This window comes from Heptranchias perlo, chromosome 7 (genome assembly GCF_035084215.1).
Source record: "Heptranchias perlo isolate sHepPer1 chromosome 7, sHepPer1.hap1, whole genome shotgun sequence".
Taxonomy (NCBI): Eukaryota; Metazoa; Chordata; class Chondrichthyes; order Hexanchiformes; family Hexanchidae; genus Heptranchias; species Heptranchias perlo.
Genome location: NC_090331.1, coordinates 11,492,552 through 11,511,517, shown reverse-complemented (window position 1 = coordinate 11,511,517; position 18,966 = coordinate 11,492,552). Strand labels below are relative to the sequence as shown.

At 45.0% G+C, this 18,966-nt stretch overlaps 1 protein-coding gene across 6 annotated transcripts in view; it reads right to left on the bottom strand.

The window, feature by feature from the left end:
• sema5ba (sema domain, seven thrombospondin repeats (type 1 and type 1-like), transmembrane domain (TM) and short cytoplasmic domain, (semaphorin) 5Ba) overlaps positions 1-18,966 on the bottom strand; it is a 300,621-nt gene that overhangs the window by 12,144 nt on the left and 269,511 nt on the right. For 5 of the 6 annotated variants that reach the window (XM_067987078.1, XM_067987075.1, XM_067987077.1 and 2 more), the window contains one exon: positions 4,512-4,720. In XM_067987078.1, the coding sequence (XP_067843179.1) occupies positions 4,512-4,720 (209 nt within the window). Of the gene's footprint in view, positions 1-28; positions 107-4,511; positions 4,721-18,966 lie in introns of all 6 variants that reach the window. The other variant, XM_067987080.1, reaches the window with a different exon arrangement.

Genomic DNA, 18,966 nt, shown 5'->3' with positions numbered 1-18,966 from the left:
TTGAAGAAAGAAAAAAAAAAGAACTTGCATTTATATAGCGCCTTTCACTGCCTCAGGACATCTCAAAGTGCTTCACCGCCAATGAAGTGCTTTTGAAGTGTAGTCGCTGTTGTAATGTAGGCAAATGCAGCAATCAATTTAAGCACAGCAAGGTCCCACAAACAGCAATGAGATAAATGGCTGGATAATCTGTTTTAGTGATGTTGTTTGAGGGATAAAAGTTGGCCTGGACACCCTCGGTGGATGAGAAGGATCTCGTGGCACTATTTCAAAGACGAGTTCTTGGTTTAACGTCTCATCCGAAAGACGGCACCTCTGACAGTGCAGCACTCCCTCAGCCTAGAAATGCGCTCAAGCCTCTAGAATGGGGCTTAAATCGATCTTCTAACTGAGAGGCGAGGGTGCTACCAACCGGGTCAAGGCCGATTTAACTAATTCATGCGGCTAAAATAAACCTTTTTTTTTTCCTCTCTAAGATACAATTCCTATTTCAATTATTGCCAATCAGCAACAGCGATGGGAACAAGTTAAATAAATTGCAGCAAAATGCAACCCACAGTTTGAATAAGGGTTCACGATGACTGGTACTTGTTCCAACCTTTTTCCTTTTATAATTCCAATTGGAGGGTTCATGTGGGCTCACTGCACTGCCCAGTGTGGTGCTGAGCCACACTGGGCAGGAAGATCCCAAGTTCAATTCCTAGTTTGGGCCGAGTTAACTGGTTTCAGGCATGGCAGCAATGAGGATGCCACAATTCGGCCTCAGTTCCATTCGGTTGGAAATCAGCTCCGGGGGCGGGGGAATGAAATTCTTCTTCTAACAGAGAGCCAGCATAGGCACAATGGGCCGAGTGGCCTCCTTCTGTGCTGTATCATTCAATGATTCTAGGAGTGTGCCCATCTTTCCCCACAATTAACTACCTGCCAACGGAATCACATTCTCAAGATGCGCGGATGAGCACAACCCCGTGTCAAAGTTCGGATGGTCAGGGGGGGGCGGAGCCACGAGGAATGGGCCTTTGGCGCTTGGGGTTCGCATCTCGGGCAGCCCCCACCAGAAGAAGTCCCCCTCCCCATCCCTGAAGCAGAATCTGTGCACCCCCACTGCTACCCACCCCACGCTGGGTTCCCTGTAGGCCGAGGTCACGGTATCCAGGGGTATCATTGACATCGGCCAAGCTCTCGTCAATGCAGGTGCTAAAGATAAGGGGTGGATGGGTCCCCGACATTTTTTTGCTGGCGCTATGGTAGGAACCTGACAGAACCACCAAGAGAATTTTGGCTATCTTGATTTAAAGTTGCGTGTTCTCATGCTTTTGTTAAATATGTTTCTGTTTTAAGTTAAGAGGGGGGAATGTGAAACCCTTTGATCACTTTCCAGTGCTAGAAAGTGCACATGTGTGGATGTCAGGGCAAGGACAGGATCGGGTTCAGCTGCGACGGCCACCAGAGTCAAATAGCGTGCCAACACTCAATGTCTAGATCTCACAGACAAAGAATGGTCAGTCGGGCAAGGTACCAGAGCGGGACTTGTGCTTATGGGACCCTGGACCCCAGGGTGAGTCATTACCTTTCTGGAGCGGAAGGAAGAAAGATAGGCAGATGGGAGGGGGGAGGGGAGAAAAAATACCACCATTTCAGTATGGGATCCCGCAAAACCTTTGTACACGGCAGCTCCAGGGACATTCAGCCCATTTTCAACTACAAAAACTACATTCTGTGGAGAAGTTCGCAGGGCTATGGGGAAAGAGCAGGGGGAGGCAGTGGGACCAACTAGATAGCTCTTTCAAAGAGCCGGCACAGGCACAATGGGCCGAATGGCCTCCTTCTGTGCTGTAAGATTCTACGAAGTTGCTGACAAACAGCCAAACTGTTAATATTAATAAAAGATGAGTTTGCTTTTGTTGGCGGATTTTGCTTTCAGGAATGTTGTTTACAGTCAAGACATCAAATATGATTTATGTTTTGTTTAAACTGAAGATTTCTCCTAGTTGGCTAAAAGCCAGGTTTATTATAAAATTCCTGCACTAATCTTGTCCCCAGAGTGATGGGTTTACGGATTACTTGCATTGTGCATTATTAACGTATTATAAAGAAATAATCAGTTTGTGTAGAAACCATTACAGATAAGCAGAGGGTCCTGGTAATCTTCAGACAGCTACAGAAGGCTTTTACACCACCTGGATGGGTCTGGAGGCAGTGACTTCTCAAATGGAGACAGGCAGCACTAACTCCCATTTACTTTACCTGGTGAGGGACTTGGGTTGTGCGGACAGATGAGAAAAACTGTGCTCCTTGGAGCAGAGAAGGTTAAGCGGAGATTTGATAGAGGTGTTCAAAATTATGAGGGGTTTCGACAGTAAATAAGGAGTAACAGTTTCCACTGGTGGGAGGATCGGTAACCAGAAGACACAGATTTAAAATAATTTGCAAAAGAACCGGGGGAGGGAGGAGAATTTTTTTCTTAACGCAGCGAGTTGTGATGATCTGGAATGCGCTGCCTGAAAGGGCGGTGGAAGCAGATTCAATAGTAACTTTCAAAAGGGAATTGGATAAATACTTGAAAAGGAAAAAAAAATTGCAGGGCCGTGGGGACAGAGCAGGGGAAGTGGGCCTAATTGGATAGCTCTTTCAAAGAGCCGGCAGAGGGACGATGGGCCGAATGGCCTCCTCCTGTGCTGTAAGATGGTACGATAAATGGAGAGCAACCCGGCTCTGCGGTTTTGAGGCTCGAGTGGAGACCCAACTACGCTCCCAGAGATCCACGGATCTCCAGACTTACTCATAGAATCGTACAGCACAGAAAGAGGCCATTCGGCCCATCGTGCCTGTACCGGCTCTCTGAAAGAGCTATCCACTTAGTCCCACTTGCCCCTCCGCCCCCCCACCCCACCCCGCCGCTCTTTACCCACAGCCCTGCAAATTTCTCCTGTTTAAGTATTTATCCAATTCCCTTTTGAAAGTCACTATCGAATCTGCTTCCACCGCCCTTTCAGGCCGTGGCGTTCCTGATCGTGAACCGTGTATCTCCAGAGTTACTCCCCTATTTTTTTGTTACGATCCCAAGCGCTTGCAGCTGTTGATGTGCCACACGGTTGGTGAGTGTTCGCCCACGATCCAAAACGCCACACCGTCCGAAAAATCCTAATTTTATGGGGTTGCTGCGAGCAAATTAAACTTGTTGCCCAAGAAGCACAGATTTAGCACCAAAAAAAAAGCCCAGGAGACAGTGAAAGCGGCGGCTTCAAAGCAATTAAAAAAAATAAACCGGCCCGCCCTAATAATTAACTGGATTTGTAAATTTAGAATAAATCGACCGACACACAGACACACATACAGACACACATATACACACACACACAGACACACATATACAGACACACATATACACACACATACAGACACACATATACACACACACAGACACACACATATACACACACACAGACACACACACACACAGACACACATATACACACACACAGACACACACATACAGACACACATATACACACACACACAGACACACATATACACACACACACAGACACACACATACAGACACACATATACACACACAGACACACACATACAGACACACACATACAGACACACATATACACACACACACAGACACACATATACACACACACAGACACACACATACAGACACACATATACACACACACAGACACACACACACACACACACAGACACACACATACAGACACACATATACACACACACACAGACACACATATACACACATACAGACACACACATACACACACACAGACACACACACAGACACACACATACAGACACACACATACAGACACACATATACACACACACACAGACACACACATACAGACACACATATACACACATACAGACACACACATACACACACACATATACACACACACAGACACACACACACAGACACACATATACACACACACAGACACACACATACAGACACACATATACACACACACAGACACACACATACACACACACATATACACACACACAGACACACACATACACACACACACATACACACACACACAGACACACACACACAGACACACATATACACACACACAGACACACACATACACACACATATACACACACACAGACACACACATACAGACACACATATACACACACATACAGACACACACATACAGACACACATATACACACACACAGACACACACATACACACACACATATACACACACAGACATACAGATACATATACACACACACACACGCACATACAGACACACATATATACACACACACACAGACGCACTCACACGCACATACAGACACACATATACACACACACGCACATACAGACACACATATATACACACACACATACAGATACATATACACACACATAGACACACACACATATACACACAGAGACACACACACACACACACACACACACAAAAAACAAAGAAGAACCATTATGTCCAGATCGGCATTACCTTGATTTCCATGGGATTGTAGAGCTCGTTCTTGTTCGCCTGGCTGCCGCCTTTGTAATTTAAGTGGTTGGGAGTGGTCGGATGAATAACTGTGGACTCCTGGGACTGCCTGTGGCAGCGCTGGCAGTACACGTAGATCAGCAGGGTGATGAGGCTGGCACCCAGGAAGCAGGAGACTCCGGTGGCAATCAGATGGTAGACGCTGAAACCTGGACGGGCGAATGGTTAGGCACTTAAGAGAAGCTCGGGATTTACAGTCAATCTACGCTGGCGCAGAGACGCTGCCCAGCCAGCTAAGACACGATTTCATGTCACCGGTCTATCGTTCACTGAGCTCCCGAGGACGCGTTGCCGTGAGGAAAGATTGTGCAGTGACCATTTAGAAAAGGTGCCAAGGCCTTGGAGAGGGCGCAGAAGAGATTTACCAGGTACCAGGGATGAGGGACTTCAGTTACGTGGAGTTTTGACTGAGAAGCTGGATTGGTTCTGAAACTGTTAGCAGAGAAGGTTAAGGGGCGATTTAATAGTAGGTGTTCAATACATAGGTTAGAGGGAGGGGAGAAGGGGCAATGCCCAACGAGATTAAATATTTCCCCGAAAGTCGTGAACCAATGTCCCAAAAATTTCCAACCCACGAAAAATTTCTATGATTCAATTCCAAGGGAAACTTATATACAGCGGATCAACTTAAAAAAAATTAATTAATGTTATCCAGGTAAGATTCTGACTCTCGATATTCAAATATAATCTGTTGACTTGCTTGTTTTCAGTGTTCCTGAAACACTTCACCTTCAGTTTTGTTTTGATCCACCATTTGGCCTGTTCACTACTTGCACTGACATTCAAAACTGCAGTGCGGCACAGGATGACCATTGTGTAATTGCACTCCTCAGAGTTGTGAGTGAATCCTTTGATTGTGAGTTCGAAGTGTCAGTTTGTTTCTGATTTAACTTCAAAGCCTTTCTGGAAAGAATCAGTCGTACTATGTTTTTTTTTAAAAAAAACTTTTGACGTGCAATTATTTGATGACAGTTTCTGATGGGGGTTAATTTTAGATAAGAACAGGAGTCTTAAAAAAAATTACCCCTGTGGTGTTGAGAGCACATAAAGATTCCCATGGCATTCATTACTATGTCCCCGTGACACCCAGCACTCTCTATCGAACTCAGTCCTCAGGTATGCATTACTATCTTCTATTACATTCCCTGTAACTCAATCCTCGGGTACACACTACTGTCTCCTAGTACTCTCAATGTAACCCAATCCTCAGGTACACATTCAAAAGCAAAATACTGTGGATGCTGGAAATCTGAAGTTAAAACAGAAAATGCTGGAGAAGCTCAGCAAGTCAGGCAGCATCTGTGGAGAGAGAAACAGAGATAACGATTCAGGTCGATGACCTTTCATCAGAACTGATCTAACTCTGTTTCTTTCTCCACAGGTGCTGTCTGACTTGCTGAGTGTATCCAGCATTTTCTGTTTTTATCTCAGGCATACATTACTGTCTCCTAGTACACTCTGTTACTCAGTCCTTTGGCACAAGTTACCTAGTAGTCTCCATGCAGCTCACGCACAAAGTACACATTACTATCACCCAGTACTCTCGATGTAACTCACTAGCTAGGATCTAGATCATTTTATTGGTCGACGCTATGGCAAAAATTTTCTCCTGTTCAGTTTTTTAACAGAGAAATCAGAAATGTGTGAAGAAAGAACAGGTTTCACTACAAATAGCGAAGGGTGGAAATCTCCACCCGAAACAGAAGTGAGTTATATAGAGAGCACTGGGAGATAGTATTGTACCTGGGGAGTGAGTTATATAGAGAGCACTGGGAGATAGTATTGGACCTGGGGAGTGAGTTATATAGAGAGCACTGGGAGATAGTATGTACCTGGGGAGTGAGTTATATAGAGAGCACTGGGAGATAGTATGTACCTGGGGAGTGAGTTATATAGAGAGCACTGGGAGTTAGTATTGTACCTGGGGAGTGAGTTATACAGAGAGCACTGGGAGATAGTATTGTACCTGGGGAGTGAGTTATATAGAGAGCACTGGGAGATAGTATGTACCTGGGGAGTGAGTTATATAGAGAGCACTGGGAGTTAGTATTGTACCTGGGGAGTGAGTTATATAGAGAGCACTGGGAGATAGTATGTACCTGGGGAGTGAGTTATATAGAGAGCACTGGGAGATAGTATTGTACCTGGGGAGTGAGTTATATAGAGAGCACTGGGAGATAGTATGTACCTGGGGAGTGAGTTATATAGAGAGCACTGGGAGTTAGTATTGTACCTGGGGAGTGAGTTATACAGAGAGCACTGGGAGATAGTATTATACCTGGGGAGTGAGTTATATAGAGAGCACTGGGAGATAGTATTGTACCTGGGGAGTGAGTTATATAGAGAGCACTGGGAGATAGTATGTACCTGGGGAGTGAGTTATATAGAGAGCACTGGGAGATAGTATTGTACCTGGGGAGTGAGTTATATAGAGAGCACTGGGAGATAGTATGTACCTGGGGAGTGAGTTATATAGAGAGCACTGGGAGATAGTATGTACCTGGGGAGTGAGTTATATAGAGAGCACTGGGAGATAGTATGTACCTGGGGAGTGAGTTATATAGAGAGCACTGGGAGATAGTATGTACCTGGGGAGTGAGTTATACAGAGAGCACTGGGAGATAGTATGTACCTGGGGAGTGAGTTATATAGAGAGCACTGGGAGATAGTATGTACCTGGGGAGTGAGTTATATAGAGAGCACTGGGAGATAGTATGTACCTGGGGAGTGAGTTATACAGAGAGCACTGGGAGATAGTATGTACCTGGGGAGTGAGTTATATAGAGAGCACTGGGAGATAGTATTGTACCTGGAGAGTGAGTTATACAGAGAGCACTGGGAGATAGTATGTAACTGGGGAGTGAGTTATATAGAGAGCACTGGGAGATAGTATGTACCTGGGGAGTGAGTTATATAGAGAGCACTGGGAGATAGTATTGTACCTGGGGAGTGAGTTATATAGAGAGCACTGGGAGATAGTATTGTACCTGGGGAGTGAGTTATATAGAGAGCACTGGGAGATAGTAATGTACCTGGGGAGTGAGTTATATAGAGAGCACTGGGAGATAGTATGTACCTGGGGAGTGAGTTATATAGAGAGCACTGGGAGATAGTATGTACCTGGGGAGTGAGTTATACAGAGAGCACTGGGAGATAGTATGTACCTGGGGAGTGAGTTATATAGAGAGCACTGGGAGATAGTATTGTACCTGGAGAGTGAGTTATACAGAGAGCACTGGGAGATAGTATGTACCTGGGGAGTGAGTTATATAGAGAGCACTGGGAGATAGTATTGTACCTGGGGAGTGAGTTATATAGAGAGCACTGGGAGATAGTATTGTACCTGGGGAGTGAGTTATATAGAGAGCACTGGGAGATAGTATGTACCTGGGGAGTGAGTTATATAGAGAGCACTGGGAGATAGTAATGTACCTGGGGGAGTGAGTTATATAGAGAGCACTGGGAGATAGTATTGTACCTGGGGAGTGAGTTATATAGAGAGCACTGGGAGATAGTATGTACCTGGGGAGTGAGTTATATAGAGAGCACTGGGAGATAGTATGTACCTGGGGAGTGAGTTATATAGAGAGCACTGGGAGATAGTAATGTACCTGGGGAGTGAGTTATATAGAGAGCACTGGGAGATAGTATTGTACCTGGAGAGTGAGTTATATAGAGAGCACTGGGAGATAGTATGTACCTGGGGAGTGAGTTATATAGAGAGCACTGGGAGATAGTATTGTACCTGGAGAGTGAGTTATACAGAGAGCACTGGGAGATAGTATGTAACTGGGGAGTGAGTTATATAGAGAGCACTGGGAGATAGTATGTACCTGGGGAGTGAGTTATATAGAGAGCACTGGGAGATAGTATTGTACCTGGGGAGTGAGTTATATAGAGAGCACTGGGAGATAGTATGTACCTGGGGAGTGAGTTATATAGAGAGCACTGGGAGATAGTATTGTACCTGGGGAGTGAGTTATATAGAGAGCACTGGGAGATAGTATGTACCTGGGAGTGAGTTATATAGAGAGCACTGGGAGATAGTATGTACCTGGGGAGTGAGTTATATAGAGAGCACTGGGAGATAGTATGTACCTGGGGAGTGAGTTATAGTAGAGAGCACTGGGAGATAGTATTGTACCTGGGGAGTGAGTTATATAGAGAGCACTGGGAGATAGTAATGTACCTGGGGAGTGAGTTATATAGAGAGCACTGGAGATAGTATTGTACCTGGGAGTGAGTTATATAGAGAGCACTGGGAGATAGTATGTACCTGGGAGTGAGTTATATAGAGAGCACTGGGAGATAGTATGTACCTGGGGAGTGAGTTATATAGAGAGCACTGGAGATAGTAATGTACCTGGGGAGTGAGTTATATAGAGAGCACTGGGAGATAGTATTGTACCTGGGGAGTGAGTTATATAGAGAGCACTGGGAGATAGTATGTACCTGGGGAGTGAGTTATATAGAGAGCACTGGGAGATAGTATGTACCTGGGGAGTGAGTTATATAGAGAGCACTGGGAGATAGTAATGTACCTGGGGAGTGAGTTATATAGAGAGCACTGGGAGATAGTATTGTACCTGGGGAGTGAGTTATATAGAGAGCACTGGGAGATAGTAATGTACCTGGGGAGTGAGTTATATAGAGAGCACTGGGAGATAGTATGTACCTGGGGAGTGAGTTATATAGAGAGCACTGGGAGATAGTATTGTACCTGGGGAGTGAGTTATATAGAGAGCACTGGGAGATAGTATGTACCTGGGGAGTGAGTTATATAGAGAGCACTGGGAGATAGTATTGTTACCCTGGGGAGTGAGTTATATAGAGAGCACTGGGAGATAGTATTGTACCTGGGGAGTGAGTTATATAGAGAGCACTGGGAGATAGTATGTACCTGGGGAGTGAGTTATATAGAGAGCACTGGGAGATAGTATTGTACCTGGGGAGTGAGTTATATAGAGAGCACTGGGAGATAGTATTGTACCTGGGGAGTGAGTTATATAGAGAGCACTGGGAGATAGTATGTACCTGGGGAGTGAGTTATATAGAGAGCACTGGGAGATAGTATGTACCTGGGGAGTGAGTTATATAGAGAGCACTGGGAGATAGTATTGTACCTGGGGAGTGAGTTATATAGAGAGCACTGGGAGATAGTATTGTACCTGGGGAGTGAGTTACTATAGAGAGCACTGGGAGATAGTAATGTACCTGGGGAGTGAGTTATATAGAGAGCACTGGGAGATAGTATGTACCTGGGGAGTGAGTTATATAGAGAGCACTGGGAGATAGTATGTCCTGGGGAGTGAGTTATATAGAGCACTGGAGATAGTATGTACCTGGGGAGTGAGTTATATAGAGAGCACTGGGAGATAGTATGTACCTGGGGAGTGAGTTATATAGAGAGCACTGGGAGATAGTATGTACCTGGGGAGTGAGTTATATAGAGAGCACTGGGAGATAGTATGTACCTGGGGAGTGAGTTATATAGAGAGCACTGGGAGATAGTATGTACCTGGGGAGTGAGTTATATAGAGAGCACTGGGAGATAGTAATGTACCTGGGGAGTGAGTTATATAGAGAGCACTGGGAGATAGTATGTACCTGGGGAGTGAGTTATATAGAGAGCACTGGGAGATAGTATTGTACCTGGGGAGTGAGTTATATAGAGAGCACTGGGAGATAGTATGTACCTGGGGAGTGAGTTATATAGAGAGCACTGGGAGATAGTATTGTACCTGGGGAGTGAGTTATATAGAGAGCACTGGGAGATAGTATTGTACCTGGGGAGTGAGTTATATAGAGAGCACTGGGAGATAGTATGTACCTGGGGAGTGAGTTATATAGAGAGCACTGGGAGATAGTATGTACCTGGGGAGTGAGTTATATAGAGAGCACTGGGAGATAGTTGTACCTGGGGAGTGAGTTATATAGAGAGCACTGGGAGATAGTATTGTACCTGGGGAGTGAGTTATATAGAGAGCACTGGGAGATAGTATGTACCTGGGGAGTGAGTTATATAAGAGTGAGTTATATAGAGAGCACTGGGAGATAGTATGTACCTGGGGAGTGAGTTATATAGAGAGCACTGGGAGATAGTATTGTACCTGGGGAGTGAGTTATATAGAGAGCACTGGGAGATAGTATGTACCTGGGGAGTGAGTTATATAGAGAGCACTGGGAGATAGTATTGTACCTGGGGAGTGAGTTATATAGAGAGCACTGGGAGATAGTATGTACCTGGGGAGTGAGTTATATAGAGAGCACTGGGAGATAGTATGTACCTGGGGAGTGAGTTATATAGAGAGCACTGGGAGATAGTATGTACCTGGGGAGTGAGTTATATAGAGAGCACTGGGAGATAGTATGTACCTGGGGAGTGAGTTATATAGAGAGCACTGGGAGATAGTATGTACCTGGGGAGTGAGTTATATAGAGAGCACTGGGAGATAGTATGTACCTGGGGAGTGAGTTATATAGAGAGCACTGGGAGATAGTATTGTACCTGGGGAGTGAGTTATATAGAGAGCACTGGGAGATAGTATGTACCTGGGAGTGAGTTATGTAGAGAGCACTGGGAGATAGTATGTACCTGGGGAGTGAGTTATATAGAGAGCACTGGGAGATAGTATTGTACCTGGGGAGTGAGTTATATAGAGAGCACTGGGAGATAGTATGTACCTGGGGAGTGAGTTATATAGAGAGCACTGGGAGATAGTATGTACCTGGGGAGTGAGTTATATAGAGAGCACTGGGAGATAGTATGTACCTGGGGAGTGAGTTATATAGAGAGCACTGGGAGATAGTATGTACCTGGGGAGTGAGTTATATAGAGAGCACTGGGAGATAGTATGTACCTGGGAGTGAGTTATACTAGAGAGCACTGGAGATAGTATGTACCTGGGGAGTGAGTTATATAGAGAGCACTGGGAGATAGTATTGTACCTGGGGAGTGAGTTATATAGAGAGCACTGGGAGATAGTATGTACCTGGGGAGTGAGTTATATAGAGAGCACTGGAGATAGTATGTACCTGGGGAGTGAGTTATATAGAGAGCACTGGGAGATAGTATTGTACCTGGGGAGTGAGTTATATAGAGAGCACTGGGAGATAGTATGTACCTGGGAGTGAGTTATATAGAGAGCACTGGGAGATAGTATGTACCTGGGGAGTGAGTTATATAGAGAGCACTGGGAGATAGTATGTACCTGGGGAGTGAGTTATATAGAGAGCACTGGGAGATAGTATTGTACCTGGAGAGTGAGTTATATAGAGAGCACTGGGAGATAGTATGTACCTGGGGAGTGAGTTATATAGAGAGCACTGGGAGATAGTATTGTACCTGGGAGTGAGTTATACAGAGAGCACTGGGAGATAGTATGTAACTGGGGAGTGAGTTATATAGAGAGCACTGGAGATAGTATGTACCTGGGAGTGAGTTATATAGAGAGCACTGGGAGATAGTATGTACCTGGGGAGTGAGTTATATAGAGAGCACTGGGAGATAGTATGTACCTGGGGAGTGAGTTATATAGAGAGCACTGGGAGATAGTATGTACCTGGGGAGTGAGTTATATAGAGAGCACTGGGAGATAGTATGTACCTGGGGAGTGAGTTATATAGAGAGCACTGGGAGATAGTATTGTACCTGGGGAGTGAGTTATATAGAGAGCACTGGGAGATAGTATGTACCTGGGGAGTGAGTTATATAGAGAGCACTGGGAGATAGTATTGTACCTGGGGAGTGAGTTATATAGAGAGCACTGGGAGATAGTAATGTACCTGGGGAGTGAGTTATATAGAGAGCACTGGGAGATAGTATTGTACCTGGGAGAGTGAGTTATATAGAGAGCACTGGGAGATAGTATGTACCTGGGGAGTGAGTTATATAGAGAGCACTGGGAGATAGTATGTACCTGGGGAGTGAGTTATATAGAGAGCACTGGGAGATAGTATGTACCTGGGAGTGAGTTATATAGAGAGCACTGGGAGATAGTATTGTACCTGGGGAGTGAGTTATATAGAGAGCACTGGGAGATAGTATGTACCTGGGAGTGAGTTATATAGAGAGCACTGGAGATAGTATGTACCTGGGAGTGAGTTATATAGAGAGCACTGGGAGATAGTATGTACCTGGGGAGTGAGTTATATAGAGAGCACTGGGAGATAGTATGTACCTGGGAGTGAGTATATAGAGAGCACTGGGAGATAGTATTGTACCTGGGGAGTGAGTTATATAGAGAGCACTGGGAGATAGTATGTACCTGGGGAGTGAGTTATATAGAGAGCACTGGGAGATAGTATGTACCTGGGGAGTGAGTTATATAGAGAGCACTGGGAGATAGTATGTACCTGGGGAGTGAGTTATATAGAGAGCACTGGGAGATAGTATGTACCTGGGGAGTGAGTTATATAGAGAGCACTGGGAGATAGTATTGTACCTGGGGAGTGAGTTATATAGAGAGCACTGGGAGATAGTATTGTACCTGGGGAGTGAGTTATATAGAGAGCACTGGGAGATAGTATGTACCTGGGAGTGAGTTATATAGAGAGCACTGGGAGATAGTATGTACCTGGGGAGTGAGTTATATAGAGAGCACTGGGAGATAGTATGTACCTGGGAGTGAGTTATATAGAGAGCACTGGGAGATAGTATTGTACCTGGGGAGTGAGTTATATAGAGAGCACTGGGAGATAGTAATGTACCTGGGGAGTGAGTTATATAGAGAGCACTGGGAGATAGTATGTACCTGGGGAGTGAGTTATATAGAGAGCACTGGGAGATAGTATTGTACCTGGGGAGTGAGTTATATAGAGAGCACTGGGAGATAGTATTGTACCTGGGGAGTGAGTTATATAGAGAGCACTGGGAGATAGTATGTACCTGGGGAGTGAGTTATATAGAGAGCACTGGGAGATAGTATGTACCTGGGGAGTGAGTTATATAGAGAGCACTGGGAGATAGTATTGTACCTGGGGAGTGAGTTATATAGAGAGCACTGGGAGATAGTATGTACCTGGGGAGTGAGTTATATAGAGAGCACTGGGAGATAGTATGTACCTGGGGAGTGAGTTATATAGAGAGCACTGGGAGATAGTATGTACCTGGGGAGTGAGTTATATAGAGAGCACTGGGAGATAGTAATGTACCTGGGGAGTGAGTTATATAGAGAGCACTGGGAGATAGTATTGTACCTGGGGAGTGAGTTATATAGAGAGCACTGGGAGATAGTATGTACCTGGGGAGTGAGTTATATAGAGAGCACTGGGAGATAGTATTGTACCTGGGAGTGAGTTATATAGAGAGCACTGGGAGATAGTATTGTACCTGGGGAGTGAGTTATATAGAGAGCACTGGGAGATAGTATTGTACCTGGGGAGTGAGTTATATAGAGAGCACTGGGAGATAGTAATGTACCTGGGGAGTGAGTTATATAGAGAGCACTGGGAGATAGTATGTACCTGGGGAGTGAGTTATATAGAGAGCACTGGGAGATAGTATTGTACCTGGGGAGTGAGTTATATAGAGAGCACTGGGAGATAGTATGTACCTGGGGAGTGAGTTATATAGAGAGCACTGGGAGATAGTATTGTACCTGGGGAGTGAGTTATATAGAGAGCACTGGGAGATAGTAATGTACCTGGGGAGTGAGTTATATAGAGAGCACTGGGAGATAGTATGTACCTGGGGAGTGAGTTATATAGAGAGCACTGGGAGATAGTATGTACCTGGGGAGTGAGTTATATAGAGAGCACTGGGAGATAGTATTGTACCTGGGGAGTGAGTTATATAGAGAGCACTGGGAGATAGTATGTACCTGGGGAGTGAGTTATATAGAGAGCACTGGGAGATAGTATTGTACCTGGGGAGTGAGTTATATAGAGAGCACTGGGAGATAGTATGTACCTGGGGAGTGAGTTATATAGAGAGCACTGGGAGATAGTATTGTACCTGGGGAGTGAGTTATATAGAGAGCACTGGGAGATAGTATGTACCTGGGGAGTGAGTTATATAGAGAGCACTGGGAGATAGTATGTACCTGGGGAGTGAGTTATATAGAGAGCACTGGGAGATAGTATGTACCTGGGGAGTGAGTTATATAGAGAGCACTGGGAGATAGTATTGTACCTGGGAGTGAGTTATATAGAGAGCACTGGGAGATAGTATGTACCTGGGGAGTGAGTTATATAGAGAGCACTGGGAGATAGTATTGTACCTGGGGAGTGAGTTATATAGAGAGCACTGGGAGATAGTATGTACCTGGGGAGTGAGTTATATAGAGAGCACTGGGAGATAGTATTGTACCTGGGGAGTGAGTTATATAGAGAGCACTGGAGATAGTATGTACCTGGGGAGTGAGTTATATAGAGAGCACTGGAGATAGTATTGTACCTGGGGAGTGAGTTACATAGAGAGCACTGGAGATAGTATGTACTGGGAGTGAGTTATATAGAGAGCACTGGGAGATAGTATGTACCTGGGGAGTGAGTTATATAGAGAGCACTGGGAGATAGTATTGTACCTGGGGAGTGAGTTATATAGAGAGCACTGGGAGATAGTATTGTACCTGGGGAGTGAGTTATATAGAGAGCACTGGGAGATAGTATGTACCTGGGGAGTGAGTTATATAGAGAGCACTGGGAGATAGTATTGTACCTGGGGAGTGAGTTATATAGAGAGCACTGGGAGATAGTAATGTACCTGGAGAGTGAGTTATATAGAGAGCACTGGAGATAGTATGTACCTGGGGAGTGAGTTATATAGAGAGCACTGGGAGATAGTATTGTACCTGGGGAGTGAGTTATATAGAGAGCACTGGGAGATAGTAATGTACCTGGGGAGTGAGTTATATAGAGAGCACTGGGAGATAGTATTGTACCTGGGGAGTGAGTTATATAGAGAGCACTGGGAGATAGTATTGTACCTGGGGAGTGAGTTATATAGAGAGCACTGGGAGATAGTATTGTACCTGGGGAGTGAGTTATATAGAGAGCACTGGGAGATAGTATTGTACCTGGGGAGTGAGTTATATAGAGAGCACTGGGAGATAGTATGTACCTGGGGAGTGAGTTATATAGAGAGCACTGGGAGATAGTAATGTACCTGGGGAGTGAGTTATATAGAGAGCACTGGGAGATAGTATTGTACCTGGGGAGTGAGTTATATAGAGAGCACTGGGAGATAGTATGTACCTGGGGAGTGAGTTATATAGAGAGCACTGGGAGATAGTAATGTACCTGGGGAGTGAGTTATATAGAGAGCACTGGGAGATAGTAATGTACCTGGGGAGTGAGTTATATAGAGAGCACTGGGAGATAGTATTGTACCTGGGGAGTGAGTTATATAGAGAGCACTGGAGATAGTATGTACCTGGGGAGTGAGTTATATAGAGAGCACTGGGAGATAGTAATGTACCTGGGGAGTGAGTTATATAGAGAGCACTGGGAGATAGTATGTACCTGGGGAGTGAGTTATATAGAGAGCACTGGGAGATAGTATGTACCTGGGGAGTGAGTTATATAGAGAGCACTGGGAGATAGTATTGTACCTGGGGAGTGAGTTATATAGAGAGCACTGGGAGATAGTATTGTACCTGGGGAGTGAGTTATATAGAGAGCACTGGGAGATAGTATGTACCTGGGAGTGAGTTATATAGAGAGCACTGGAGATAGTATGTACCTGGGGAGTGAGTTATATAGAGAGCACTGGGAGATAGTATTGTACCTGGGGAGTGAGTTATATAGAGAGCACTGGGAGATAGTATTGTACCTGGGGAGTGAGTTATATAGAGAGCACTGGGAGATAGTAATGTACCTGGGGAGTGAGTTATATAGAGAGCACTGGGAGATAGTATGTACCTGGGGAGTGAGTTATATAGAGAGCACTGGGAGATAGTATGTACCTGGGGAGTGAGTTATATAGAGAGCACTGGGAGATAGTATTGTACCTGGGGAGTGAGTTATATAGAGAGCACTGGGAGATAGTATGTACCTGGGAGTGAGTTATATAGAGAGCACTGGGAGATAGTAATGTACCTGGGGAGTGAGTTATATAGAGAGCACTGGGAGATAGTATTGTACCTGGGGAGTGAGTTATATAGAGAGCACTGGAGATAGTATGTACCTGGGGAGTGAGTTATATAGAGAGCACTGGGAGATAGTATTGTACCTGGGGAGTGAGTTATATAGAGAGCACTGGGAGATAGTATGTACCTGGGGAGTGAGTTATATAGAGAGCACTGGGAGATAGTATGTACCTGGGGAGTGAGTTATATAGAGAGCACTGGAGATAGTAATGTACCTGGGGAGTGAGTTATATAGAGAGCACTGGGAGATAGTATTGTACCTGGGGAGTGAGTTATATAGAGAGCACTGGGAGATAGTATGTACCTGGGGAGTGAGTTATATAGAGAGCACTGGGAGATAGTATTGTACCTGGGGAGTGAGTTATATAGAGAGCACTGGGAGATAGTATGTACCTGGGGAGTGAGTTATATAGAGAGCACTGGAGATAGTATGTACCTGGGGAGTGAGTTATATAGAGAGCACTGGGAGATAGTATTGTACCTGGGGAGTGAGTTATATAGAGAGCACTGGGAGATAGTATGTACCTGGGGAGTGAGTTATATAGAGAGCACTGGGAGATAGTATTGTACCTGGGGAGTGAGTTATATAGAGAGCACTGGAGATAGTAATGTACCTGGGGAGTGAGTTATATAGAGAGCACTGGGAGATAGTATTGTACCTGGGGAGTGAGTTATATAGAGAGCACTGGGAGATAGTATGTACCTGGGGAGTGAGTTATATAGAGAGCACTGGGAGATAGTAATGTACCTGGGGAGTGAGTTATATAGAGAGCACTGGGAGATAGTATGTACCTGGGGAGTGAGTTATATAGAGAGCACTGGGAGATAGTAATGTACCTGGGGAGTGAGTTATATAGAGAGCACTGGGAGATAGTATTGTACCTGGGGAGTGAGTTATATAGAGAGCACTGGGAGATAGTATGTACCTGGGGAGTGAGTTATATAGAGAGCACTGGGAGATAGTATTGTACCTGGGGAGTGAGTTATATAGAGAGCACTGGGAGATAGTATGTACCTGGGGAGTGAGTTATATAGAGAGCACTGGGAGATAGTATGTACCTGGGGAGTGAGTTATATAGAGAGCACTGGGAGATAGTATGTACCTGGGGAGTGAGTTATATAGAGAGCACTGGGAGATAGTATGTACCTGGGGAGTGAGTTATATAGAGAGCACTGGGAGATAGTATTGTACCTGGGGAGTGAGTTATATAGAGAGCACTGGGAGATAGTATGTACCTGGGGAGTGAGTTATATAGAGAGCACTGGGAGATAGTAATGTACCTGGGGAGTGAGTTATATAGAGAGCACTGGGAGATAGTATTGTACCTGGGGAGTGAGTTATATAGAGAGCACTGGGAGATAGTATTGTACCTGGGGAGTGAGTTATACTAGAGAGCACTGGGAGATAGTATGTACCTGGGGAGTGAGTTATATAGAGAGCACTGGGAGATAGTATGTACCTGGGGAGTGAGTTATATAGAGAGCACTGGGAGATAGTATGTACCTGGAGAGTGAGTTATATAGAGAGCACTGGGAGATAGTATGTACCTGGGGAGTGAGTTATATAGAGAGCACTGGGAGATAGTATTGTACCTGGAGAGTGAGTTATATAGAGAGCACTGGGAGATAGTATGTACCTGGGGAGTGAGTTATATAGAGAGCACTGGAGATAGTAATGTACCTGGGGAGTGAGTTATATAGAGAGCACTGGGAGATAGTATTGTACCTGGGGAGTGAGTTATATAGAGAGCACTGGGAGATAGTAATGTACCTGGGAGTGAGTTATATAGAGAGCACTGGGAGATAGTATTGTACCTGGAGAGTGAGTTATACTAGAGAGCACTGGGAGATAGTATGTACCTGGGGAGTGAGTTATATAGAGAGCACTGGGAGATAGTAATGTACCTGGGGAGTGAGTTATATAGAGAGCACTGGGAGATAGTATGTACCTGGGGAGTGAGTTATATAGAGAGCACTGGGAGATAGTATGTACCTGGGGAGTGAGTTATATAGAGAGCACTGGGAGATAGTATGTACCTGGGGAGTGAGTTATATAGAGAGCACTGGGAGATAGTATGTACCTGGGGAGTGAGTTATATAGAGAGCACTGGGAGATAGTATTGTACCTGGGGAGTGAGTTATATAGAGAGCACTGGGAGATAGTATTGTACCTGGGGAGTGAGTTATATAGAGAGCACTGGGAGATAGTATGTACCTGGGGAGTGAGTTATATAGAGAGCACTGGGAGATAGTATGTACCTGGGGAGTGAGTTAAGTAGAGAGCACTGGGAGATAGTAATGTACCA